General features: G+C 34.6%; 1 protein-coding gene and 1 long non-coding RNA gene across 3 annotated transcripts in view; one reads left to right on the top strand and one right to left on the bottom strand.

The window, feature by feature from the left end:
* LOC150103288 (uncharacterized) overlaps positions 1-4093 on the top strand; it is a 33747-nt gene extending 29654 nt beyond the window's left edge. Inside the window, exon 3 of the long non-coding RNA XR_016548828.1 lies at positions 3703-4093. This is a non-coding gene — a long non-coding RNA (uncharacterized LOC150103288). The remainder of the gene's footprint in view (positions 1-3702) is intronic.
* Positions 1-27312, bottom strand: part of LOC150103287 (endonuclease/exonuclease/phosphatase family domain-containing protein 1-like) — a 112153-nt gene that overhangs the window by 70075 nt on the left and 14766 nt on the right. For both annotated transcript variants that reach the window (XM_090398039.1, XM_090398038.1), the window contains exon 2: positions 10363-11396. In XM_090398039.1, the coding sequence (XP_090254165.1) occupies positions 10363-11303 (941 nt within the window). In that variant the 5' untranslated portion in view covers positions 11304-11396. The remainder of the gene's footprint in view (positions 1-10362; positions 11397-27312) is intronic.

Genomic DNA, 27312 nt, shown 5'->3' with positions numbered 1-27312 from the left:
CACAAGAAACAATAAGTGGAAGAAATGAGAAACAAAAAATACATCTGCCACCACAACTATGGTCAGTCATAGTTGTGGTGGCAGATGTATGAACATGTCTTGGATATCTTACACAGAATCAGTTAGAAGAAAACCACCATACTCAATTGCAGCAAATATCAACATGAAAGACTTTTCAGAATCAGTAGCAGACTCAAGTCTGCTTGTGATCAAACTTCTCAAAATTTGGGAAAGTAATTCTTAGGCCTTCCACCCAACATCTCAAGCTAGCCAACAATACCCATACAGGGTGCCCCCCCCCCTCATAAGACTTTAGTCTACATTTATTTTAATCTCATTTCTTCCACTTGTTTGTGTGTTATTAATTTTAACATTGTATTCCTGAAGATGTCTCTGTAACAGACGAAATATTGAAACGATGATTATGATGTTAAGAAGAGTGACTCAGTAAGAACAACAAAAGTGCAGTATGAGCAAAAATTAGCAAATCAGGCAAAGAAAAACCATAAAGAGTTTTTTTTTTTTTTTTTTAGATATGCAGCAAGAAAGAAGAATGATTATGGTAAGATGATGTTAATGGATGAAAATGATAGAATGGAAACTGCTGCAGATATTGAGGTATTCAGTTATCAATTATGGGTTTTTCATCCTCATCAAGGTGAAATCATGAGAAAAGCAAGTGTAGAGGACATAGGAGAGCATGGCTTAATTGTGGGTGAAAAGGAGATTTTTGAGGAAATAAACTTGATGTCAATAAGGTGATAGGATTTGACGACATATCACCAAATGCTTTAAGGGAATGCTCCAGGGAATTGGTAATAGTATTGGCATTCCAGTTTAATAAGTCTTACAACAGCACAAGTTCCAAGAGAGTGGAAAGAAGGTAAAATTGTTCCACTGCATAAAGGTGATGATAAGGCTGTAGCTTCATATTATAGGCCAATCTGTATATCTGGAGTTGTGGTGAAGGTACTAGAGTGATTGGTGAGAAGTAGGATACAGAAATGGGTTCATAACAGCAGTATTCTCTGTGGTTATCAGCATGTTAAAGGGAGATGCATATACAGTGTATACCTCGATTTTGCAAAAGCTTTTGATAGACTGCCACATGACAAGCTGTTAAATAAATTGAAATGAATGGGATTGGATAACAGACTAATAAATTAGATCAGTGACTGACTATCAGATAGGTATCAGTAAGTTGTATATGGGGGATGCAGTGTCCCAAAGGAGGAGGGTCACTAGTGGTGTGCTGCAGGGGACTGTATTGGGACCATTGCTGTTCAATTTGCATGTTAATGATATTAGGATGGGTTTAACAATTCTGCATCACTGTTTGTGATGCAGAATTGGGGAGAACAATGCAGTCAAGCAGGTGTGATGGCCTTACAGGAGGACTTGAATAGATTGTATGAATGGGCAGGTAAGTGGAACTACCAGTTCAATGTTGTGAAGTATAAAAGTTTTGAAATTTGGTAAGCAATGATGGAATGCAAAGTATACACGGTGGGGAAACTTTAAAGGAGGTAGAGAAGATGAGAGATCTGGGAGTGGTAGTGGACAAGAACCTGAAATTCAGGGGCCACATTGCGCAAGTTGTGAAGATGTCACATCAGATAATGGCAATGATGTGGAGGACCCTGACATGCAGAAATAAAGAGGTTATGTATCCATTCTTTAAGTCTCATATGGTTGATTGAGTGCAAATTTGGTCACCTGATTTTCATGTTAGAAAGAGTCCAGAGAAGATTTACAAAGGTGGTCAGTGCACTCTTTGTAATGTGGAGTATGAAGACAGATCGAGAGAACATAAATTACAAAAACCTCGTGATTAGGAGGAGGAGGGGATATGATTGAAACATAAGTTAGGGGTTATCAGGTTGACATGGAAGATATGTTTCACAGAATAGGAGAGGTAGAACAAGACAACATACCTGGAAACTTACAAGGAAGGTATAATAAGAGGAGTGAGAAGGTAGCTTTTTTAATTTTTTATGACACAAAGACATCAAAGTGATACTGTGCTAGAACACAGGTTACAGTAGTACATATGATAAATGGTTAGTAGGACAATCACAAACATCCATGTCCCCTGGTGCCTGAGTGTGTTGTGAATGTAAACACACTGAATCAGTTTAAGGCATGGTTGGATGAACTTTTGCGTGTGATAGTGTGTACGATCCATGATGAGTCTGACTCCATGGAGGTTAGATGTTAATAATATTATATGGCTCAATATACAGTTTACTCTTGAGTTTTGAGTCAGCTTCAGTTTAGAACTGAAGGACATAAAGAAAGATAGTCCAATGCAGAATTAGGAGCAAGGCAAACATGCACACTATCTCTATTATAATTAAGCATCTCTGTAGTGCAATTGGAAGAACAATGGTGCACTGCACCCTTCAAATGGAAAACACATAGTTCGATTTTTAGGAGAGGTATCTTTATATGGTTTTTTTCATTTGAAGGTGAGTCAGCCAATTTCATACGGAGGTAGTAGACTTTTTTCTCCCAGAAACTGTTTTTTTTTTTCAGGCAAATTGGCCTACAGAACACACACAATTTACAGACCAAAAATACTAGTGGTGGTGGTGGGCAGTAGATGATGATGGTAGTAGCAGATGGTGAAGATGGAGAGTTGTAGAGTAGGTGAGTCTTTGGACTCCTTGGAGGTGTCATGAAATAATAATAATAATAATATTCATTTATATGGATCATACTATGAAGGAAACTAGCATTAACCTGAATTCCCAGGTAAAAAAAAATCAAAGATGTTGAAGCTGTTAGAATGCAGAAAGTTGATTGTTTTGGTAGCTAGAATTAATTTGAAAGGTGAGAAATATGCAATGAGATGTGAAAGTTTCGCCAGAAGAAGTAAAAAACAAAAAAGCGAGAGAGTTAAGATTATAAGTCTGCTATAACGGTCTGCTAAAGGAATGAAATGAGAAGAGTCATGACTGCAAATGAGTCAAAGAGAAGACTGTGCAGGAGGAATGGTGTGCAGTTTATAGATGTTTAAAGAATGAATTTGATGGAAGAAAGAAAGAAAGAATCTGTACATGCCCAATGTAAATATTTGAATGGTTTGGGAATTAGATGTTTGGTGAGAATGCTATTCGGTCAGAGGTCAGAAATACAAAATCAGGAAAACTAGGGAGGTTAATTATTATTAATATGTGACACCTCCAGGGAGTCCAAAGACTCATCGAGGGAGGACACCTACTCTACAATTCTCTGTCTCTACCACTCAGTCCACCAACCATAATGAACTGCAACTACGATCATCATCTACGGCAATGGTTCTCAAACTTTTTGAAGTCGGGGCGCATTTAAAATCCTACAAATAATTGTAGGAGCACTATATACAAATTTCTGAGAAATATGTTATAATAATTAAGTCAACTATTACAGAAAAAAAATAATGCAATAAAAAAAAAAATTAAATGAAACATACCTTACGTTTATTCATTCTTGTGTTTATGAGAAACATGAGCCTGATGTGTCCTACGATTGCTTGAATGTTTGGGCACATATTTGAAAGGCAAACTCTCATTTCCTTGTCAATACATTGAAGAGTTCCTCTCTTTTTACACTTAATCGTGGTGAGGGTAGAAAATCCTAATTCACATAAATATGATGTTGAAAATTGTAGTAAAATGTTCAAAGCCTTTTTAGATATTGACATATATTCTTCTTTTATAGAAATCCAAAAGGCTTCAAGAGACAATTCCTTATGTTTAATCATCAATCCACGACCAGTGGATATAGCTGCCAGTTCTTCTTCTTCTGTTAATGTTAAACCAAAATCACTTGAAGTTTCCATAAATGGGTTTCTAATCCAATCATATTGTTCAGTGTTAAGTGATGGAAAATAAGAACTCAATTTTTCTTCTAAACTTGTTAAATGTTCAACTATTATTGGAAGTGTTTCATTTATGCAAGTGTTACTTACCAATGGAAACATTTCCAAATTACCTTCAACAGCTTTTCTTTTCCAAATGTGTAGTTTTCTCTGAAACACTTTCATTTTGTCAGTGGATGTGAGAATATTTTCTTCTTTTCCTTGCATGCTAGTATTCAAAATATTGGGCTGCTGAAATATATCGGCCAAATACTGTAACCTGGCAATCCAAAATTTGCACCGAAGGAGGCTACAAAAATGTAATTGTTTCATCTCTTCAAAAAATGCAAGAAGTTCTTGTCGTAGCTCGTGTACACAGGTAAGTACTTTCCCCCTTGACAGCCACCTCACCTCAGTGTGTAAAAGCAGCCGTCTGTGTTGTGAATCCATATCGATACAAAGCTTTTCGAATAAACGCGATTTGACAGGTCTTGTTTTAATAAAGTTTACCATCTGAACTTGATCTAAAACTTCTCTTAATTTGTCTCCCAATGTTTTTGCCATCAAGGCCTCCCTATGAAGAAAGCAGCGAGTTACAATAACATTCTCATTTTGTTTTTTTACAAAAGCTGTAAGGCCCTTAACACAGCCTACCATGGAAGGGGCTCCATCTGTACAAATGCCTACACACGACTTCCATGTTAACTGCCATTTATCAAGATAGCTATTCAAAATGTTAAAAACATCCTCACCTTTTGTAGACACACTTAATTCATTGCAAAAAAGAAACTGATTTACTATTTGATCTTCATTAATAAAACCGGACGAATGCTAAGAGTTGTAATTTGTTGGTAATGTCTGTTGACTCATCAACTTGCAATGCAAAATTTGAATACTGAAGTTTATTACTGCATACATTTTTCTCGACATCAAAAGACATTTCTATAATACGCCTGTGAACTGTATTGTTGGACAGAAGAATCTTGCTTATTTTCATTGCTGCTTCATTTCCTAGCATTGTCCTGACCATTTTTTTGCATGCAGGCAGGCAAAATAAGTGACTCACCTAAAGTATGATCTTTCATATTTTTTGCTATCAGTTCTGAGACTTGATAAGTATGATCAAGTCTCAGATCATACTTATTTGAGCTTTATCAGAAACAGTCATTATACTTTTAAAAGAATTTGCTGCTTTTGTTTGCTGTTCAGACAATCTCTTGAAAAAACTTACAGATTTATCTTGTAAATTAGAGTGTATAGTTTTAAAATGTTTACTCAATTTACTAGGAAGCAATGATTCATTTGCCATTTTACATCCACATACTAAACATAGCGGCAAAGGATGATCTTCACTTCCGGTCCAAGTGAAACCAAAGCTTAAATAACTTTCATTATATTTGCGAGTAGGCTGCGATTTTGCTTTCTTACTTGCACTTAACTTTTGCTCACTTCCAGAATCTGATTCTTCAATATCATGCTTCTTTTTGAGAAATCTATCCATTTTATTTGGGTGTATTTATCTGAAAATAAGTAATATGCACATAACATCCACTTCCAACACTTTTAAAATAAATAATATAAACAACAAGAATAAACCATATTCTTGTTCTCTTTGCAAGAAAAACTGCTGTTAATCAACATAATAATGATGTGTTGACAAAAAGAGCGGTATATCCATAATGAAAAGGTATAATAGAGTAATTATATTTATTTTTATATCCGGACACATATTTCTCTGGAATACCACAGGGCGCACCCGGAAATCTTCTAGGGTGCACCAGTGCGCCCTGGCACACCCTTTGAGAACCACTGATCTACACCAATGCCATCTACTGCCCACCACTATTTTTTCACAGACAATCACAAACATCCATGCCCATGGTGGGATTTCAATCTGCAGCCTTTTGGCTAGACAGAAGATATGCTAAACACTCAACCAACCAGGTTGGCAAGAGAGATGTTATTATGTGTGTTTGGCTACCAATGTGTCAAATGAGTGAGTGCGTACAGAAATTATTACTCAAAGCTGATTGCAGTCTCCCAAGTTTTAATCTGAATGGGAATTATAATTACATTAAAAAAAAATAAAAAAAAGGTAACTGTAGGTCTATAGCTATGTTAAAATGCACATATACAAATGTCAGAAGCATCAGAAATAAAGGATAAGAGTTTTTATCATTGGTCAGCTTGCTTGGCCAAAAATTTTCAGCATCAGTGTAATTGACAGAAGATGATGCAATTATAATATAGAATGTAAAGAATATAGTATTTTCAGAGAGGACAGAAGGAACTGGATAGGAGGAAGGATAGCTGAAGAACAGCAACTAGTAAAAGAATTTTAAGACTGAGAGTGTTCAACAGAGACCAAGAACACAAAATACATTGTTGGTTGCTTCTATAGGCTTAGAGAAGGGGAGGTTCAGAAAGATGTGGATGCCATGCATCAGTAGATTTGTACAATAAGTGCAGGTTGAGCAATTATTATGGGAGCTTTAAACTCCCTAAGTCACAGATAAGAGGGAAGAAAGAGGTACATGATAAAACAGAGATGGAATAATTTATACATCTCTATTGTATACTATCCCTTGGTATACATTTATATTAAGGGGTAATTACCTGAAACAGCATATAATGGAGTGGACAAGATTTGAAAGTGCTGGATCTGGTAATAGCATTGATAGATATATCCATAGCTAAGGTATCCACTCCGCTTCCAATTGGGAAAAGTGACCATACTGTCTTGTTGTGGGAAGTTGCTAAACACATGGAGTTCTCAGTTAAGAAAGCGTATAAGTGGAACTACAAAGTCAAAGATTATGACAAACATAGGAGGCATCTCAGAGCTGTGCATTGGCATAAAAAACTAGAAAGGAAGAATGTCAATAGTGCAAGAGAAATGTTCAGGGATTGTTTGAAGGAAGCAGTATCCAATTACATATCCAGTGTCAGGATGATAAACCAAGTGGGAATTAAATGAATGAGTGCAATCATAAAATAGGTGGTGAAAAAAAAAGGAAAGGAAAAAAAAAACTTACTGCGTCCATGAGCCATACAAAGTGCCAGGCAAGAAGGGTAACTAGTATGGTAAGAAGAGTGAAATCAAATTATTAGAGGAAATTAGATAAGCAGCCAAACTAGAAAGTTATTTTACTATATAGCAAGTAAGAGAAAGAATGATTATGGAAGTATAACTATAATTAGCATGACCATGTAAAGTGACAGAAGCAGAGAAAAAAGTTCAGATACTATTACATGATAATTTTGCAAAAGGCATATCACCCAGGTGAAGACACTGCAGTTGACAATGTGACAGAGGCTGATGTGAGAAATGAGACAAAGTGGATGTGCTCAGCATACTGAGAAACATCAATGTGAAAACAGCAGTAGAAGTGAATGGCATGTTAAACCATTATGAGAATGTGCAAGAAAATTAACAGGGCTTCTGAACAAACTGTTTAATCAAAGTCTCAGCTCTGGGAAGATTCCAGGGGAGTGCAAAGAGCAAGATTGTTTTTATTACATAAAGGAAGCTCAAAGACAGGAGTATCATATTGGAAAAGTTAGTTAATTCAGGAATGAGTGGATAGAAATATGAAAAACTAATGGGGAAAGCATGGCTTTGTGAAAGATAGGTCCTACCTTAGTAATTTACTCACGTTTTATAGCAGAGTGACAGCTAATTTGGATAGAGAATGGTGTAGCCATTCTCCATCCAAAATAGAGAATGACTTGTCTTAGTATCTCTGGGAGATACTAAGACAAGTGATAAGAGCTTGGTCCACTTTTATCACAAGTTACCTCAGTCCTGAAGATACTTCAGGCACAAACTTTGTTTGCTTACACTTGGATAAAGGATTACTGTATAAGGTATACAGTATTCTGTCAAAAGTATTTGACAGAATACTGTATCAGGCTATAATAAATTTAGTTTAATCCTTTATCCAAGTATAAGCAAACAAAGTTTGCACCTGAAGTATCTTCAGGACTGAGGCAACTCATGGTAAAGGTGGACCAAGCTCTCATCACTTGTCTCAGTATTTCCCATAATGCAAAGCACATCTCCATGCGGACATGTATAATGCTATGCATTAAGGGAAGGGCCACTACCCAAACCAGTTTCAACCTTTATTGAGGTCTCGTCAGTGAGAGCCAGACCCAGAAGTGGCGACACTAAGGTGGAAGTAATGGAAGTCATATTTACCTATACGAGTTGCCAAAAGGTCCTGAAGATACTTCAGGTGCAAACTTTGTTTGTTTACTCTTGGCAGTTGGATAAAGGATTAAACTAAATTTATTATAGTCTAACCATGGGAGGGGGGGGACTTCCAAAAAAAAAAAAAAGCCTAGATAGCCTTTTGAAGAAAGCCACAGCTTTTTTTATTATATTGCATCTTTCAGTATATTTAGTGCAACCCCCCCCCCCCCCCCCCCATTAAACCAATTGTTTAAGGATCATGAGTATTCTTCCATGCGACAATAGTAAAAATAAAAGAATGAATGCCTAAATAGAAAAAAAAAAAAAGCCATTTTTTTTTCAATTCACTCCATTTCATTTTCAAGAGAGAGTAACAGTTTGTTAAGCAAGGTGATAAAATAATATGGTCATCCAATGTTATATGGCTCATCTGGTTTTAACATTAGATAATGTAATAATTTAAATCAAATATGTATGCCCTGTTTATATTTAAGATATGAACAGGACATATATACAACTAAAATAATAAAAGGCTATTTCACCACACTTGAATGATTGTCTACTGTTTTTAGAATGTTAACTAGTGAAATTAACTTACTACAGAATTGCTATTAAAATTGACAAGATCACATATATTTCATAAACAAATTAATTTAAGTGGTGGGTGCTGGTTATTTTTATTACCTACATAAGTAATGGTTAAAACAAAACAAATTTTACGAGTACTTGAACTACTACAAGTGCACCTATTTAGTGATATGAAATTAAATTGCCCACATAGAGAAGGTACTAGTATAAAAGCAAAATAGAATAAAACATTAAAATTATTCTTTTATTTTACTTTAATTCTGGTAACACGTAAAATGGCTTACTTCATATTCAGGAGGTCCTAAAAATTGTCTTGATAAGTGGATGTACTTGATATGTATCCATACACTGTGTGCTCCATACTATGTATGTATGGAATATGTATCCATAAACGGATGTCCTCCTGTGATGAGTCTTCAGACTCCTTAAAGGTGTCACGAATAATAATAATAATAAATGAAAGATGCAACAAGCAAATTCTTGTTTTCTTCATTTTCAAAAACTGTCTAGGGTGAAAATAACAGAAAGGGACCAATTTTGTTTTTAAGCCTGTCAAGAGTATCACTCATTAAAACTGATTTAATTTGGTTTCACACATAATTTGTTTTTGGTTTGGCTTCAGATCCAATGTTTTTAATTTTTTTGCAACATTTGAAGCAAAAAAAAAAACCACCTAAAGTAGATGCCCACCCTCCTCAAAAACGTTTGTCTGAAAACAGAAATAAGAAATCAGAAACAAACACCTTGAGTATTAAAATGGAAAGAAAAAAAATATTGGTAATTAGATAATAGAGCCACCTATCAATCATAAAAATAGATTTTTATTTGGTTGTTCTTCCCCAAATAATTTTTTGTTTGGGCATCACAATCAGCATTTTTATATTTTACAAACTTTGGGACAAGTTTTTTTTTTTTACCCATAGAAGAAAGGCTTTGATTGAAGTCAATTTTGGACATACATATTCCACTATATACCTATTCCATATGCATACCAAAGCAACTGATGTGAAATCATTAGTGTCTTTATACAAGTGGTCTACTCATGAAAATGCTTCACGTGCAAACTTTATTTGTTTACACTTGGAAAAAGGATTAAACAAGAATATAATTTCTTGGCAGGTTTAATTTAATACATATTCCACTACACATATACATAAAACAAAACAAAAAAAATAATCAGACGTATTCAACCTAGGTAGGGCCTACAGGGTAGAAATATGGGGAAAGGAGCACTCAGAACGTCAAGCAGGTGGCTGATGCGATTTAAAAAAAAAAATTGTCTGAAAACCGAAATACAAAACTGAAGAGTGTATTTCAGACAAATTCACCATTAAAAAAAAAAAAAAAATTGGACAATCTAGAAATAAACTGATTTAAAATCTAAAATTATCAACATTCTGTGAATCCACAAAACAGAAATGACTGTCACAATTAATGGGATGTTGAGAAAAATCTAAACAAAAATAGTTACTTCCATCTCAAGGCTAGTGTGACAAAACAATTTTTTAAAATTAAAAATTATGTACCTTCACAGTTCTCTGATGATTTCACATGGAATGGCACCCCCCTTCAGAAGCCTCAAGAATGCAAACTCAGAACAACTATTATTCAAACCACGTTGTATGTAATATCTTATGTGCTTTAATGTGGCATTCAATTAAATTACTTAAGATATATGAACTTGATATAATAGATAAAATTAATTTCATGTGCTATCACTAAGAGAAACAATTCTTACCCATTTTCCAATACAGTTCTACATATAACTTCTTGAACACCAAGATTTTTGGCTTTCTCTAAAGTTAACTTTTGAAGATTCCATGATGCCACCCTTAGAGCTGGACGACCATTTCTAGAATAATTAAAAGTTCTTTCCACAACAGGTCTTGAGCACTGTTTTGATAGAAGTTCATAGAAGTCTTGGTTGTTCACACCATTAGTTCGAACTTTACCATTGCAGTGAGAAGATGGGGCAGATTTTGTTCTCCGATGATTTGATTTTTTTAAGGAGTTGGACCTTATCCTAGTGTTTGGTGTGGTATCATTATCTAAACTGCATGGGTCTAATGTAAGATACAGTTGCACTGGGGCTAATTTTTGTGGAGTTAGACCTTTAACTTTGAACAACTCATCGACTGATTTAAAAGGTCCTTTCTTTTCACGATAGTGAACTATGTTTGCTGCCATTTCCTGTTTCATTCCTCTTATACTCATTAAATCAAAAACATTTGCAGTGTTTATGTTCACTAGTTTTAAAGGAGATAAGCGTGGCTGACGAGGGCCATTTTCAATATTTGATAATGATTCCATAGACTGACTAAGTGAAGATGAGTAACTACCACCACGTTTTTTATTATTAACACAGATTTCTGACCGAAACTGTTCAAGTTTAGAAGCCCCAACTCCAGACACTAATGCTAAGTCTTCCACTTTTCGGAAGCCACCTATAGCTTGACGATATTCTACAATGTTATGAGCAATGATACGATTCACTCCACGAAGAGTCATTAGTTCCTCCTCGGTTGCACTGTTTACATTGAGTAGATCCCATCGCAAAGCAGAATCTAAGATATGAAATGTGGCACTTAAATTACCATTTTTTGATTTGTAGAAGCGTCTTCCTGATTCTTCTCGAAATGAAGATGGCCGACGGTGTGGAACACTAATACACTGGCCCATTATGATGAATAATAATCATAAATTTATGAGAACTGGAACTTCCAGATCAATCCATAGATCGACTTCCAAATAACAGCACATAACTGAAGAATACTGTAAATTAAATAAATAAAAAATTATATATATATATATATATATATATATATGTTAAGATGAGCTACATGAAAAACAGAATTTGATATTTCAGGCAAACCATACTTTTTTCTAAGCAAGAAAACTAATGATTTAATAAAAAAAAAATTAATTCTACTTTAAACAGCATATAAAAAATAAAAAAAATTGAAAAAACTTTGAATCTTATCTGGGATACAGGAAATATTTTCAACTGAAGGTAATGTCAGCTGCTCATATGGATTCTGAAAAGCTAATCTTCAAAATCCATATGCGATTCTGAAGAGCTCCTCTCCACTCTTCAGAATCTCAGGTTTACTGACGAAAAATAACCATCTGCTCAAATGCTGGACTGATGGGCTATAGATTCTTCAACCTCGTGCAGGTGTGTGTGAGATTAATATATCTGTATATATAAAACAGTGGTTAATTCTATATTAAGGTCAGAGTTAATTCTATATCCAAGTCTGAGATAAAATACTAAGTTATTTAGCTGCAGCAGGATCTAATTATGTAAAGGTTGGGATTGGATATATGAAAAACAGAATTTGATCAAACAGATTACATACTGCAATGGGAGAAAATTGATCATTTTTATGACGACATGTTAAAGTGTTCAAGCACACAGCTTGAACAAATGATAAATTAATCTTTTATTGAAATTAAAATCCACTGATGGTGTGTCCAGAGGAGGATAATTCAGCTGAAACCTCTCTCTCATTGACTTTGATCCCAATCTCAGATTATCAGTTTTAGCTATTCTTTTCTAAAAGCAATTCCATGTTTGCATCCATTTCTCCACTTTTCACTAAGCCTATTAAAATATGATCAGCAGCTGCCAAATTATCTTTTTACAGTCAAACTTAAATGAACTTCTCATCCTCTTATTTCATCTGCATCTGTTCTCCAAAAAGTCCTTCCTCACAAAGTATTCCCAACAACTTTGACTTCCAGCTTTTCAGGTTTCTGAAAGATGGGAACCTGGCTCCTATCTTCACAATATTTGTACAATTCACTAATATGCTATAAGCTCTGTCACCTGCTGTGTGCGAGTTTAATTCACACTGTTAAAAATAAACATTTTAAAATTGTCTATTTACAATTATGCTTGATGTTTCTTCAAAATATTTTGTAATTTAGTATTATTCTCAAGCCTCCATGGAGTCAGACTTATTGTGGGAGACCAAACACTTGCAGATCACAATGATTATTGTAACTTGCCTTGAAAACATTCAGTATTTGATAATTCACCAGCCACTCTGGTCCAACACATCCATCCTTTCATCATGCACTATGCAAAATCTCCTTTTCACTTCTTTACTAAAATGGACACCTTTATACAGTTTTTAGGAATGACCTCTCATTCTCCCATCACCTGTTACCCTATGCAACAATTTCCTTGTTTTCTATTTGATAAGCTTCTCACCATCATATGTCTAAATCAAAAAACATCTTCTGTTTCATCTACCAAGCTTTGTATCCCACATTCCCTTAATCTGTTCTCATACTCAACATTCCAGTCCTAAGACAGTCTTAGTTGCACTCTTATATTTTCTTGCTGACCATATGTGTGGGTGCAGAAATTCAAATGTGGCTTCATTAGTGCCTTATACAGTAACTATCACTTCCTTATCCCAATTTGGCAGGCTTCTGTGAATTTATTTAAGAAGAAAATTTTTACAACTTTTGTGTTGTGGCTCCTGAACTTCAGTTTTCTATTCACCAAGACTCCCCCCCCCACACACACACACCTTATTGGAGGAACATATTGGAGCAAAACTCCTCCAATATAATAAATCTGATTTCACCTTCTCTTGCCAAAATGCATGACTTTATGCTTAGCAACATCCCCATTCTCTAGTCCAAAGCACCAACTTATTCAAATCCTCTTGTAACCACATTAAATCAGAACTCACTGATATTGCTCTTCCTAATTTAGCACCAACTGGAAACAATTGAATATCCCTCTTAAACTATACCATATATTACAATATTACTATTATGTGATAACTCCAATAGCTCATTATGGGAGGGTGCTTACTACACACAATGTCATCTACTGCCCATCACCACCAATAGTATTTTTGTCTGTAAGTTACATGTGCTTACTTGAGAAATTTGCCGATATGCAGGTTGAAAAACCATTGACATATAAATCGAACAACAGTCCCAGAACAGAACCCTTTTAGAACGTAACTTGCTAGCTCCTATTAAGTCAACATTCCCTGAAACAAGCTGACTTACTATCTGCATAGGTGCCATCATCATAGTTAATGTTCCAAGGTTCCTATATATTATCTATATATGCCTTAGACTTACCAGTAGGATTTTCTCATCTGCAAAAATGGGCAGTAGGAAGTATATAGTCTGATCAAGGCCCCCAATGAAGTGGTAGGTATGTTTGCCAGCATTCTTCTCACCAATGAAGCATTTTGCCTCTTTTTCATTTCACCACCTCTATAATATGTCCACTAAACTTTCAATTCTCTATCAACCTATCCCGTCACCTTTCTTATTTCCTATAGCAATAGTTGTAAGAATATTCATCCCTGAAGCTTTGAATTTCAGTATGTGAGGCAGATAACATTTCATCTGTCTGCTCCTCTCACTAGCTTATTCAAATTTCCTTAAAGGCACTTTGCATCAATTATGGAATCAATTAACAACTCTTCCTAACTTTGCTTCAAACCTTCCTGTCTTCAAACAACTGAAAAAATCTCCAAAATCGTTAAAAATATCATTAATGCACAGAGTGAACCACAGTGCCCCAAAAACAGAGCCCTGAAGTATTTCACTCATCATCTTCTTCTCAGATACCACTCTTTGACAATTCTGACACACAAGTCCCCAATCCATTCTACTACCAATTGTCCAAACTTTTTTTTAAAAAAAATGTAATATCACTACCACACATAAGGGCTGCAAGGCCTTTAAACAAATAAATGTATATGGACTGGGTTCAAGTGCAAAGTAATCCGTTGATTTTTTTTTTTTTTTTTTTTAGTGCCAGAGATTGTAGTCTTTAGAAAACTCTTCATGAGGAAGGCTGTTCCACAGGACTGAAGCAGACAGAATGAAGGATGAATGGGGGAAGTAGGAAGTGTTTTCGTTTAGTCAGCTGTTTATGTTATTGTAGATTTATCAGAAATGGGGACATGATGAATGTCAGTTCTGCTGAACTTTCAGCAGAATTGACATTACAGGTTCACCATCAATGGAGAACCTACAAAAGAGACAATGCAGAAATTGACCATCTATGGCAGTGGCTGAAAAGAGGCAGTGAAAAGGATTGTCAGTCAACCAAACTGTTGTCTTCTAAACAGCATCAAGATTTTTTGCAAGAGATTTTAGGTGAACCATCCCCAATATTAGATCTGTATTCCAAGGTTGAGTAGATTTGTATAGCATAAATGGATGAAAAAGTCTTGAGCAAAAAAAAAAAAAGTAAGTTTTTTTGCAGGAAAAAGCACAGGAGTAAGTCAGTCAGTCAGTCTGAGAATAGAAACCGTGTTTCAAGTATTAAGTTTACTAGCATTATTAGAGGCACAGTGATAAGGTCTTTTCTTGCAATGACAAGCATTTTTAGGCTTCCCCTATGTTGAATTTTGCAATTTTACTTCAAAATTTTAAAAAAATGAAAAGAGCAACTTGTATTTCATGAAATAAACTTTTCTATTAATGTCATTTTAATATAATCACAATTACAATACTGAAGATTAAAAAAAAAGTTTTTGTATATTGATGGAATGTCACTATTGTAAATATGTAGTCCCAACACATGCACTTACTTTGTTGGTGCCATATAAACCAGTTCTAGTTATATTAATATGATAGCTTCAATGCTATGTGAAGTAACAAATATGTAAATCACTTAATGATATAGTATTACTGTATTTGCATATTCTTCTTTATTAATAGTTTCTATAGGATACTGTGAGAATTATTTTTAAGATATGCATAAAATATATACAGGGTGTTCGGGATAAATTTGACAGTTTCGTAAGGAAAAAGAAAATCTTCTTTGTATCTATTAAATTTAATGAATTGACAAAAAAACATTACAGGCAGAGTTAATTACAATACTATCAACAAGATTTACTCAAAATAACCACCATTAGCATCGATCACAGCTTCAATTCTGCTTCGGAACCTCGAACAAGCTGATGCTACAGTCTCCCTGGGAAGGGCCGCAAAAACTGTTTTAATTTTATCCATTAACTGGGCTTTTGTATTACTGGAAGTGCGATTGGTGTCTTTTTCAACTGCGCCCCATACAAAATAATCCATGGGGTTAAGGTCTGGGGAGTTTGGAGGCCAAACATTTGGACTGGTGAAGTCGTAGAAATTTTCAGACAACCATTTTTGACTTTTCCCAGAGGTGTGGCAAGGGGCCGAATCCTGCTGCCATACATACGGCCTACCATTGGCTACCCTTGTTATCCAGGGCTTGACTACAGTTAGCAACTCCACGAACAAAGCCCGAATTCCAATGCCAGGGTTCTTCAACACCTGTTCCTGCAGATTTGCGAGGAATTCTGCTGTAAGAACGCAATCAGATCGTCTGCTAGGGATCTTTCTTCTTGCTACATCCTCGTAGTCACCATTGCAAGTCTCTAGTTCATGCCTGATTGTTTTTACTGTATTCAGGGAGCATTGGGCAGCAGTCGTAATATCCTTATTTTGATGGCGGGCACGAATCATCATGATACAAGTTATTCTCTTCCATGATTCAGGTGGGTTCCAGCTATCCATCCTTTCTGACATCTTGTATATGAATGAAGAAGGGTCCAAACTTTTAAATGAAGAGAAGTGTGTGTTAATACATGTAACTTACGGAAAAATATAATTAATTATAAATATGTCAAATTTATCCCGAACACCCTGTATATATATACATATATATAATTTTTATATGCATGATGAAGAATATAAACATTTATATAATATTTTTAAAATATTAATGTTAACAACTAATGCATCTCATATGCTGGCTCGTAAATGTAACTTTAATTTAAATACAAGTTACAGGTACACATTTATAGATAAAAGAAGTAAATATCCAATTTATTTTTCCATATTTCTAATTATATTTATATATATTTTACTATACCATGAATCATATAATACATATCGAATGCTGAAGCAAATAATTTTAAGTGATTTCATTAGCCAATTTTAAATAATAACTAAATCCTCTATACTGCTGTGTTTTTCATTAAACCAGTTCATAACTCTGCCATTTATAACATCACTGACCTTGGGTGGCATACACATCAACACTTCACAACATGTTCTTCCCACACAAATGAAATTCCTGTTTTTTGTCTAAGTGCACAGAATGTGCAGAATACATGGCTATCTACCAACACAGTATATTAAGGGAGAAAATAATATTGCTTTCAAAAATAAAATTACGTTATCCAGGAACATGAAATATATTCAAATTATTCGAGTTAATTGAGTTTATCATCATCATTAAAGATTTCTAAAATCTACCTTAAATATAACATTATTTATATTACAAAGTAATGAATAATACAAAAACAAGTCAAATGTTCATGATCAAGCATAGCATTAAATTTAAAAATATGCAAGTATGATAATTCTCCCCCACCCCACACACACAGATTACTTAAAATATATTTTATAAACCATACAAATTCTCTGAAAAAGCCAGTTACAAAGTCAACGAAACATAGAAATTTATTTAATTTTCCTTGGAGATATATGCAAAAATGGATTAGTAAACACACACTGAATCAGAACTTAGGGAAATAATCACCTAAGTTCTAATTCAGTATTATTATTATGTAGGAAATTCCATAGATTCCAACCACTCATCATGAGATGTCCCACTCTAACCATTATTAACTATTGCTTTACCCAGTTTTGCATCATAATCAGTGAACAACTGAATATTTCTCCTCAGACCATTTCCTATATCATCAATGAACAAATTAAACAACAGTGACCAATGTACAGAACCCTGTAGCACATAACTAGTCACACACACATCTCCTGGATTCTAATCCTCCATAAACGACTCTGATATCTCCACCAACCATCATATTATCTACAACACCAGCTTCATATCAATACTCATTCACTCCAATTTATGTAACAGTTTCATACAGTATCTTGTTAAATGCTTTTGCCAGTAGTATCATCATGTAACCATTCTTTTTATCCAATTCAGCTGTTACAAGCATAAAAAAAGTGAGTAAATCACTGATGCATGACCTAACATTCAAAAAACGATAGTATCCTATCCACACATTAATGAATTTTGCCCTTAACTTTCCAATATCTTGACCACCACTCCTGAAATGCTGACTGAAAAAATCTGGTTAAAAGGCACTGACAATTCAGTAGCACACTCATTATATACAAGCTGATATCCTGTAATAACACAGTAGTATTCACATCAAGGTTCTGCAATATCCCATACACCTCTACATCTATTTCCAACATCAGCCCTTCTCACATCTGTTACCGCAACAATTCATCCACCTGGATGATATACCTTTGCAAAGTGATTACTCAGTAATTCAGATATTTTCCTGGCTTCAATCACTTCCCTACCATTATCATCTAAAATTACTCTATCATAGTCATACTTCCTTTTATTTGTCACATATAAAAAAAAATTAATGAGCTTACCACTTGCTCACTCAGCCAATTTCTTCTAACGCTTTGATTTTGCCTTCCTTGTGGCTATCCTTAAGAAGGATAGCCACAAGGAAGGCACGAGCTGTGCTGCTCGTAAACTTCCTTATCACCTTTCTTTTAAAACTCCATCCACTATTTTTGCAGCTAGCAATGATGCCATTTATCCATTTAATTCCCACATTTATCCTTTTGACTAGGTATACATTTGTAAATCCATTATTAAACATGTTAAGTTTGAATTTGAAAGGGCTAAATGTAGAAAACTCAATAAAACTGTGTTAATGAGAGTCATGTGTTCTGGTCCCTCACAAGAGCTGCTGAGTAACTTGTATCCATCTGTGTTCCCACCTGTCATTCAGGTGGTAGGACTGCAACATCTTAAGATGAATGCACTTGCTTACTTTCTAGTCAGCAAAAAAAGCTGACTAGGAAGTCAGCTTTTTTTCATCTAATTCCTGCATATGTGGTCAAGGGAAACACTTTTTTTTTTTTTTTTTTTTTACCTGAAGCATTGCACTGCATGCCACCTATGGTTTTAAAGCCAGAATGACATCAGAATAATTTTGAACAAACTGAATAACAAACAGGCTTCTGGTCCTTATGGTATCCTACCAGCTGTGTTCAAGAGATGTGTTCCTGAAATAAAATCTGGAGACAAGCTCATACAGAACTCAAAAAAAAAAGTGATAAGTGTTTGCCATCAAATTATTGCCTTATTTCTCTTGCAAACACAGCATCTTATTTCTCAAGTAAACACAGATCATCAACAGTCAACTTCTTCAACACAATGGAGAACTGTTAACTAACCAGTGACTATCAATATTGCTTTTGCCAATCATGATCCATTGTCAATCTCTTCACCTACATCATCCAAAATCATCCATCCTTTTATGCTTAGCATTTCAATGGTATTTGATAAGATTTGGCATCAACAGCTTCTCAGCAAATTGCGATCTTATGATCTGCTTTCCTCTCTTTATAACTGGATCTCCAGTTTTCTCTTGGGTTGTTCACTGCATGTGTAATGCAGTGGACAACCCAAGATGTTAATGCAGGTGTTCTGCAAGGCTCTTATTTCTCTCACCTTCTCTCTCTCTCTCTCATACATATATAAATGACTCACTTCAAACCCCATCCACAGTTTTGCAGATGATAGCACTCTCTACTCATTCTACTAATACAGCAAACCTTTCAGTGTTCAAATCATCTCAATCTTCAAGATTATTTAAAATAAGTGTCTCCTAAATACTAATCTCTACACTATCCTTCTATGAGGCAATAACAACCTAATCATCTTCGATATTTCCAAAATAAAGTTTTGTCTTTTTCTCACCAAAAAGCACCTTAGCTCTTTTGAACCTTAGCCCTTACCTTTGAACTTAACACTCAAGACTAGATTTACTCCTAGCCCCCCCCCTTTTTTTTTTGAATAATCACATCACTTTTACAGCATCCTTGGTTTCCAAAAATACTGCTTTTTTTTTTTTTTTTTTTTTTAATACTCAAGATTACTGTCCAGATACTTTGTACAAATCCCAAATCCACCCAACCATGGAATATTGCTCTCTCACATTTGAGGTGGTGTACCTAACACCTCTCTAAGAATATTATTATAATTTATTACATTCATTGGAGGCTGTCCATGATCAAATAACTTGATAGTGAATGAAATGATGTTTTAAAATGAATAAAAAAGTGTAAATTATGAATGAGAACAAAATAAGACCATACATTTTGAATGCATTTAGAATGTCAAATATTCACTCACCAATTGTTTCTGATAACTCGCTCTCTCGTGTATACACACTAGTGGCATCGTGTGCCCATTTTTGTTCATTGTGCTGTCGTGTGGCTTATGCAACTCACACTACAAACTTCACATCAATTTAACAATATGATTGCATTTTTATCGATGAATGAAAGTTAAGAGTACATAGCACATAGCACATCCCTGATGTGCTATGTGCTGAGAGTACATAGCACATCAGGGATCATCTTAATTGGCCCGCAATCAACTATAAGGCAACTTTGAATACTTTAATTTATCAATTAATTGTAACCAAATCTGCATAGAGTGGGAGACAATATGTTTGTTTTAAGGTATACTGGAAAACAATAATGAAGGAGAATGTTATATTTATACAGCATTCTCCTTCATTGGTATATTTGAATTACTCAAAAGGTGTAAATATAATAGTAAATTTGGAAAAAGAGGAAGACAAGGCTTACTTCCTTTGGCTACAATCTGCAAAAGCTTTAGCAGAAAACAGAATATTCAGCAGATCAGCAACACTGTTTCCCCATTATAAATATGGGCAAAAAAGTTATTTATAGAAAATTATATTAAAAACTTGTCTATATCATTGTCCTAAACACACCAGTTCACACTTCATGCTCACAAAATAGATGAAACTCAGAAAAACAAAAACAGCAACTCATGACAAATGACAACGTTCAATTGGATTGGGTGACACAATAACCAATCAATAATGGTCACTGATTTCTGGGTATTATTGTCAAAGATGGTGCAGCGGGTCAAATTCTTAGCATTGCAGTGGAAGGTGAGGCAAGGAATGCTAAGAATTTGACCTGCTGCACCATCTGTAGTCTGTTCAAAGGGCTCAAAGATGTCCATATTTGTGACTGCACACCCTGGCTATTGGCACAAATGTTATGCAATGTTTACACATCGAAAAGTGTCCTCTTCATGAAGCATTAGTATATTGTGTTTAATTTTAGGAATCACGTGAAGGCAGAAAACAACTTGTCCTTAGTCCTTAACAGGAATAAATGCAAAAATATGAGTGATATTGCTATTCCGTTGGTGTGCACTGCACACCTAGCAACACCCTAAATATATGTCCCTGATAAACACGTGCACACACCGGTTATAGTACAATTCAAACAGTACAAAAGTATTACTAATTTGATCAAATGTTACACAACTAGTGTGGCCTCTGTTATTTAAAAAAAAAAAAAACTAAATGCCACAGCATTAGTAGTGGGCTAATTAATATATAAAATAAGGGCTGAGGTTTGTTATTGTCAAATTAATGTACGAAGGGATTAGCAACTAATCCTAGAGTGATTACTGTAGAGATATAGTCCTAATTATTATGACCTATTTATTAGAAGCAAAAATTATGTAAGTCAAATGTGTGTCCATATTTTTGAGATTTTTAGGCCATTATTATTGTTGAGATTATGTAGTCGATTAGAACTTCACAAAATTCTTTAAATTTGCATTCATATGAAGTTTCAGTATATTATTATATTATTATTATTATTATCCAAGACCTCATGGAGTCAAAGACTCATCTGGGAGGTCCTTTTATCACACACACAGCTCATCATACCGTGCTTTGAACACATTCAAACTCCCTGCAGATACCACACTCTCAGGCAAGGCATTCCAATCATTTACAACTCTGCAAGAAAAAAACCTGCCTCTCACTCCCCTACTCACACCTTCTTTATACAGTTTCCAGGGATGACCTCTGGTTCTCCCCCCTATCTCCCATCTCCTGGGGGAGATGTATGAAAAAATATGGTTAAAATACCTTATGGTAACTTGTTCTGGTAAAATACTTATAAGCTCTGTATTACTAAAATCTTGATATTGCTAGCCTGGCTCCCACTGATGAGACCTCAATAAAGGTCGAAACTGGTCTGGGTAGTGGCCCCTTGCCTTTAATACAAAGCATCATACATCTCCTCCAGGAGATGTGCTTTGCATTAAGGGTAAATATTAAGATTAGTGATCAGAGCTTATTCTACTTTTACCATGAGTTGCCTTGGTCTTGCACTACGTGCAGGGTCAGCTAGACTTGCAACACTTGCAAGCATGCAAACTTGACTTGTTTGTCTGTTTGCTTACTTGGGAAATGGAGTAAAACCAGGTTTAAAATAGCTTGGTATCTTTAACATTTATTATACCCAAGGTAAAATACTTTTTACACACACACACACACACACACGTGTGTGTGTGTGAGAGAGAGAGAGAGAATATATGTGAAAATAATAGTTGAATATGTGATGAAATGTCTTTTCATCATTTAGTGGATATTTATAATTTGAATATCTACTTGGATAATATAGCATTTTCTGAATAATCAAAGATTAAAGGAAAAAGAGAAAAGTAACTCAATGATAAAATAAAGGTCATGGATAATAATTGGCCTTATGTAATCCTAGCAAATATACAACCTTACATATATTTTACTGATACAAAACAATTATTAAAATAAACAAAAAAAGGTCTTTTTATTTTTAAAAAAAGTATACATGCTCACACCCCCTACATAAATCTAAAACTGATGCATAACAGTTTGAGAGAGAACAACTCCACCTGGATGGTTGAAGTATTACATGGTCAAAAGCCTAGTATAAAGGTCAGGTAAAGTAAGTGCAGGTGTACTTAGTACAGCTGTACTGAACTAAACAGATAACCCCATGGCAAGGTTTCTGTTTTGAGTTATCAGACTGCAAAATATATTTTTCCCATCAGCTAAAGCTAAAAATATGCATCTGAAGTTATCAAAACACTAAAACCTCAATATGACAAAAAAAAAAACACAAATAATCTGCAGCTTAAAATGTTTTCTTTTATTATAACACTTTGGACTACAGAACAGTTTCTAATCTATATCCTGAAGCACTGTTAAACTATCTTGGGGGCAATGCAGTATTAGGTCATTTCTAAAAATGTCAAAGTAATTAAAAAAACATTTAAAACTGATAGTAAATATTATAACTTTATGCAAGTATTATCAACATGTAAATATAAACCATGTATCAAATACAGTTTAAAGTGAATTGGAGAATGGAAAGATTCAATTAAAATTGCCATTTCAAATTGATTTACAGACACTTGCAATTCATGAGTTAGTTATTAAGTAATGAAATAAACAAGTGGTAAAAAGTTGTCCCAGTCATATAAAAGTCAAAATACAAACAAAGTTCCTAAAATGATAAATAATGTTATTTCATAAAAGTGGTTTCAAGATAGCATTTGTGAAATGCAACATTTCCAGAAAAGGAAATAGTCAAGGTTATAAAGAAATCAATCAGCCAAAACAAAATTAACAGATAGAGAGAAATATTTTGTTGTTGAAATATTTTTTATTCTGTTATAAGTTAATTTCACATCTGAGTTACATTTATGATATGTTGATATGATAAGAGTTAGCCTAATTGGTTGAATGGACTATATAACTACTATCCATCCAACCAGGCAGGTTCAAATTCCATCATGGGCATGGATGTTTGCAAATTCTTTTGGTGGTAGGTGATTTTCATTGCCTGGTGTGAGACTACTACCTTGCTTACTGAGCTAATATTTATAATAAGCCTTTTCATGGGTGGTAATTCACATTAACACCAGAATTATGATATTCAAGATCAGAGTTTCAGATATGCCTTAATCATTAACTGATTTATATATTATTTATCTATATACTATATTTGCCCTTTTTTTTTTTTTTTTTTGATATTGTCTCTGATAATCCCACATTCATGAAAGTTTGAAAACTTATAGTACGTTAGTTCCATATGATGTAGGCTAAGGATTAGATAAGCCAAGCCCTGATTAGTCAGAAATCCAATTATCTTACTTTTACTGTCATAGCAACTTGTAGTTGAAGTCATAATTTTGCCATCACTCCTATATAAGTACCTGTTTTAGAAATTATTAGCAGCATTGAACATGGGATCTAGCTCCTACAGTGGCTAGTGTTTTGATAAAATCCAAACTTCCCAAAAGCAATACTCCACCAAAAGAAATAGCAGCCTTAAAAAAAATATAACCAAAGCAGATAAGGTAATGCAATCACAAATGAATCACAGTATAACAAAAAAATGAGCAATCTTCTAATAGACTCCAATAAGAATCCCATGCAATTTCAAGTGAAAAGTGTATAAATTATTTTAAAAATATACATCTCAGGCTAAAAAAAAAAAATTACCAAAAAACTAGAACTTTATCCTGTTAAAATTGTAATGTTAAAATTTTTAACATTACAATTGTTATATTAGATTTAGGATTCTACATTATCTACAGTCCTTTTATAGTTAACTCTTAGGAAGAAAGGTTCCTAGGTAGAATATGTGGCTTCCGTATGCATGGGATTTTTAGACCATCATTATTGTTCAGATTGGGGTTGATAAGAATCTCACAGGCTTCCTTAAATATGCATTCAAACCATGTTTTAGTGTGATGTAAATAACTGGTGCTTTTCCAGTCAATTCTATGTAAAGTGTTCAGGGCATGATCAGAAAGGCCAGCTTCACCATAGTTATTATATTTAATGTGTTGTTTATGTTCCTTTTGTCTGATAAGAATTGTACGTTCTGTTTCCCCTATATATGGTAAATTACAGGTGCAATAATTACAGTATACTCCAAGGTGGACCAGCAGAAGGAGTGGGTCTTTGGATGAGTTGAATAAGCTTTTTAATTTTGTAGAAGGTTTAAATTTGGCTTTGGGGTTGTATTTATGTAGTATTCTGTTTATTTTATCTGATGTCCCTTTAATGTAAGGAATGGTTATAGTTTTATTGTAGTCTGGTTTATCTTTGTTTTTTGTTGAGGATATAGGAGAATTTTGTTAACCACCTTACAGGCCATTACAGATCAAATACGCATCCTCATACACTTTATATCCATCATATATTTCAATGTAATTTCAATAGTATTACAATTTTAATATGCACTTTGCATCCATGATAACTTTGACGTCAATAGAAGTCTTGGCTGGTAGTGTGGTAAATAGTGTTTTGGCTGTAACCATTTTTTAGAAAAGTATTGCTGCTGATAACTTTAAATTTGTCTTTCAGCACTTGTTCATTGGAGCAGTGCCGGCAAAGGTTGGTCGATTGGTAGAGCCTCTGCTACTAATGGCTCAGTTAAGTAAGTTTGAGCACGGTTAGTAGTTGGAAGGGGACCAATCGTTCGATGCTGTTGGCACACTCTCTCTCGATGAGTCTTTGGACTCCCTGGAGGTGTCTAATAATAATAATCTTCAAAGCCCTGTTTTTTAGAGTATTAACGACACCTAGTTTTTGTGTTGGGTGGTGGTAGGAGTTTATGTGTATATATTGTCAGTTTCCAGTAAACAGTGAAGGAAAGACTGCCAGAAGGAAGATGTGTGACAAGTGTATCTAAAAATGGAAATATGTTCTGTTTTTCAATCTCAATTGTGAACTATATGCATTTCTGTTGTTTGTTTAGGTGGCTAAGGAAAGTGTCTAGTGTCTGGCAGCCATGGAGCCAGATCACGAAAGCGTCAACAGTGTGCCCATGGCTCTGCCTTCTTTTTGTAGAACACTTCATATAGAATTGACTGAATAAGCACCAGTTGTTTACATCACACCAAAACATGGCATGAACACAAATTTAAGGAAGCTTGTGAGATTCTTATCAACCATCCCAATCTGAAAAATAATGATGGTCTAAAAATCCCAAGCATATGGAAGTCACATATTCCACCCACAAACCCTTTCTCCCTAAGAGTTAACTATAAACAGGACTGTAGATAATCCAGAATCCTAAATCTAATATAACAATTGTCATGTTAAAAATAGGACATTATTGTTACTGTAAGAAAACTATCTATATGAAAGAATGTTTCTCTTATGTTATCTTAAACAGAATTTAGCTTGGATGTAGTTTCTAAATAATTAATTAATTTTTAATTTTATCTGGTTTTTTTTTTTTTTTTCACTAGAGGTCATGCCAGTAGAATAACCAGTGATCAGATCATTGTTTCTTTAGCTTATTGTGTAAAATGTAACTCAGCTTGTCCTTGTGCACTTGTATATACTCCAGATGATGACCTTAATATGAAGGTCAAAACGTCTGGAAATTAAAATAGTTATGACACGGTTGTAATGAATGCTGATCACCGTGCAACACTAAAAGAAAAGATACAAGATATTGCACTTTGGAGTGCAGAGATGGAGTTGTATATTAAACTGATGGAACTATACACCAGAAGATTAATAAGATCCAATATCTGAAAATGGAGAGATGTTTGAGAGATTTGAAGTTCAAAAGGAACATGAAAATAACTACAACAGCATGTTGCAGACAGTGACAGAGATAAGGAGATAGTTATATCCATGTTCAAGGCAGTGATAAGACCACATGTTATTATCATGTGCAAATCTGGTTACCTGGTTTCCACTATGAAAACTCTGGAGAAGGTTCCAAAAGGTGTGTACATGTGTCACTAAGGCAATATCAGGACTGAAATGTCGATGTTGGTTATGAGAAGAAGACAATGAAATGTAAATCCTAGAGTTTGGTCAATAGGCAGAAAGGAGTCAAAGGCAAGGGGGATTTATAGGAATTACATGAGGGGGTTTCAGAAAAGTAAGGTAACACTTTTTTTTTTTTTTAAATCGAGGATGTTTAATAACAGGAAGTTAAAATTATACATCAAGAAATAAGTGAACGTGCCTGATCCTGAAGATACTTGAGGAGCAAACTTTGTTTACTTACACTTGGATAAACGATTAAACCAAGAATATTTCTTGGCATCTTTAATTTATAGTATAACCAAGTGGAAAAACTTCCACTATCTATCTCTAATCCAGAGTATTTTAGTAACAAGGTGTGACATCTTGTGGTTTCTTGTATATGGAAGTATGACTTGTGCATTATTCCAACCTTGGTATCACCTCTGAGTCTGGCTCTCACTGATGAGACCTCAATAAAGGTCGAAACCTGTCAGGGTCATAATGCATAGCATGATACATGTTCATAATGTGCTTTGCATTATGGGATACTAAGGCAAGTGATGTGAAGTCATTAGCTTCTATATACGAGTTGTCCAGTCCAGAAGATACTTCAGGTGCAACTTGGCATCTTTAATTTATACTTCTCAACAAAGTCTCCAAATTTATTGATGCACTTGTCTCAACTAAACATCAGTTTATCAATATTAGTACTGAAAAAGTACCAATACTGCATAGATTGATGAACCTTCTCATGCATAGTGAAATGCCTTCCAGAAAGGTGTTTCTTGAGGGGGGTGGGGCTGAACAAGGGCTTCTAGTTGTTTGTGTCGAATGTCGACTTTCAGTTTGTCCAACGTTGCACAGTAAAGCTCTGCATTGATTACACAGTCCAACACAATTTTTGCTGACTTTTATATGAGACTTGTTTTTTACTAATTTGGGTGCACTGATTTCAAATATCAAACCCATCTTTCTCTATCATGTCAGGTTTT

This window comes from Typopeltis vanoorti, chromosome 9, assembly GCF_054136105.1.
Source record: "Typopeltis vanoorti isolate ZY-2024b chromosome 9, IOZ_Tvanoo_1.0, whole genome shotgun sequence".
Classification (NCBI taxonomy): domain Eukaryota; kingdom Metazoa; phylum Arthropoda; class Arachnida; order Uropygi; family Thelyphonidae; genus Typopeltis; species Typopeltis vanoorti.
The sequence above is the reverse complement of the archived record's forward strand: the minus strand, read 5'-3'. Positions and strand labels throughout refer to the sequence as shown.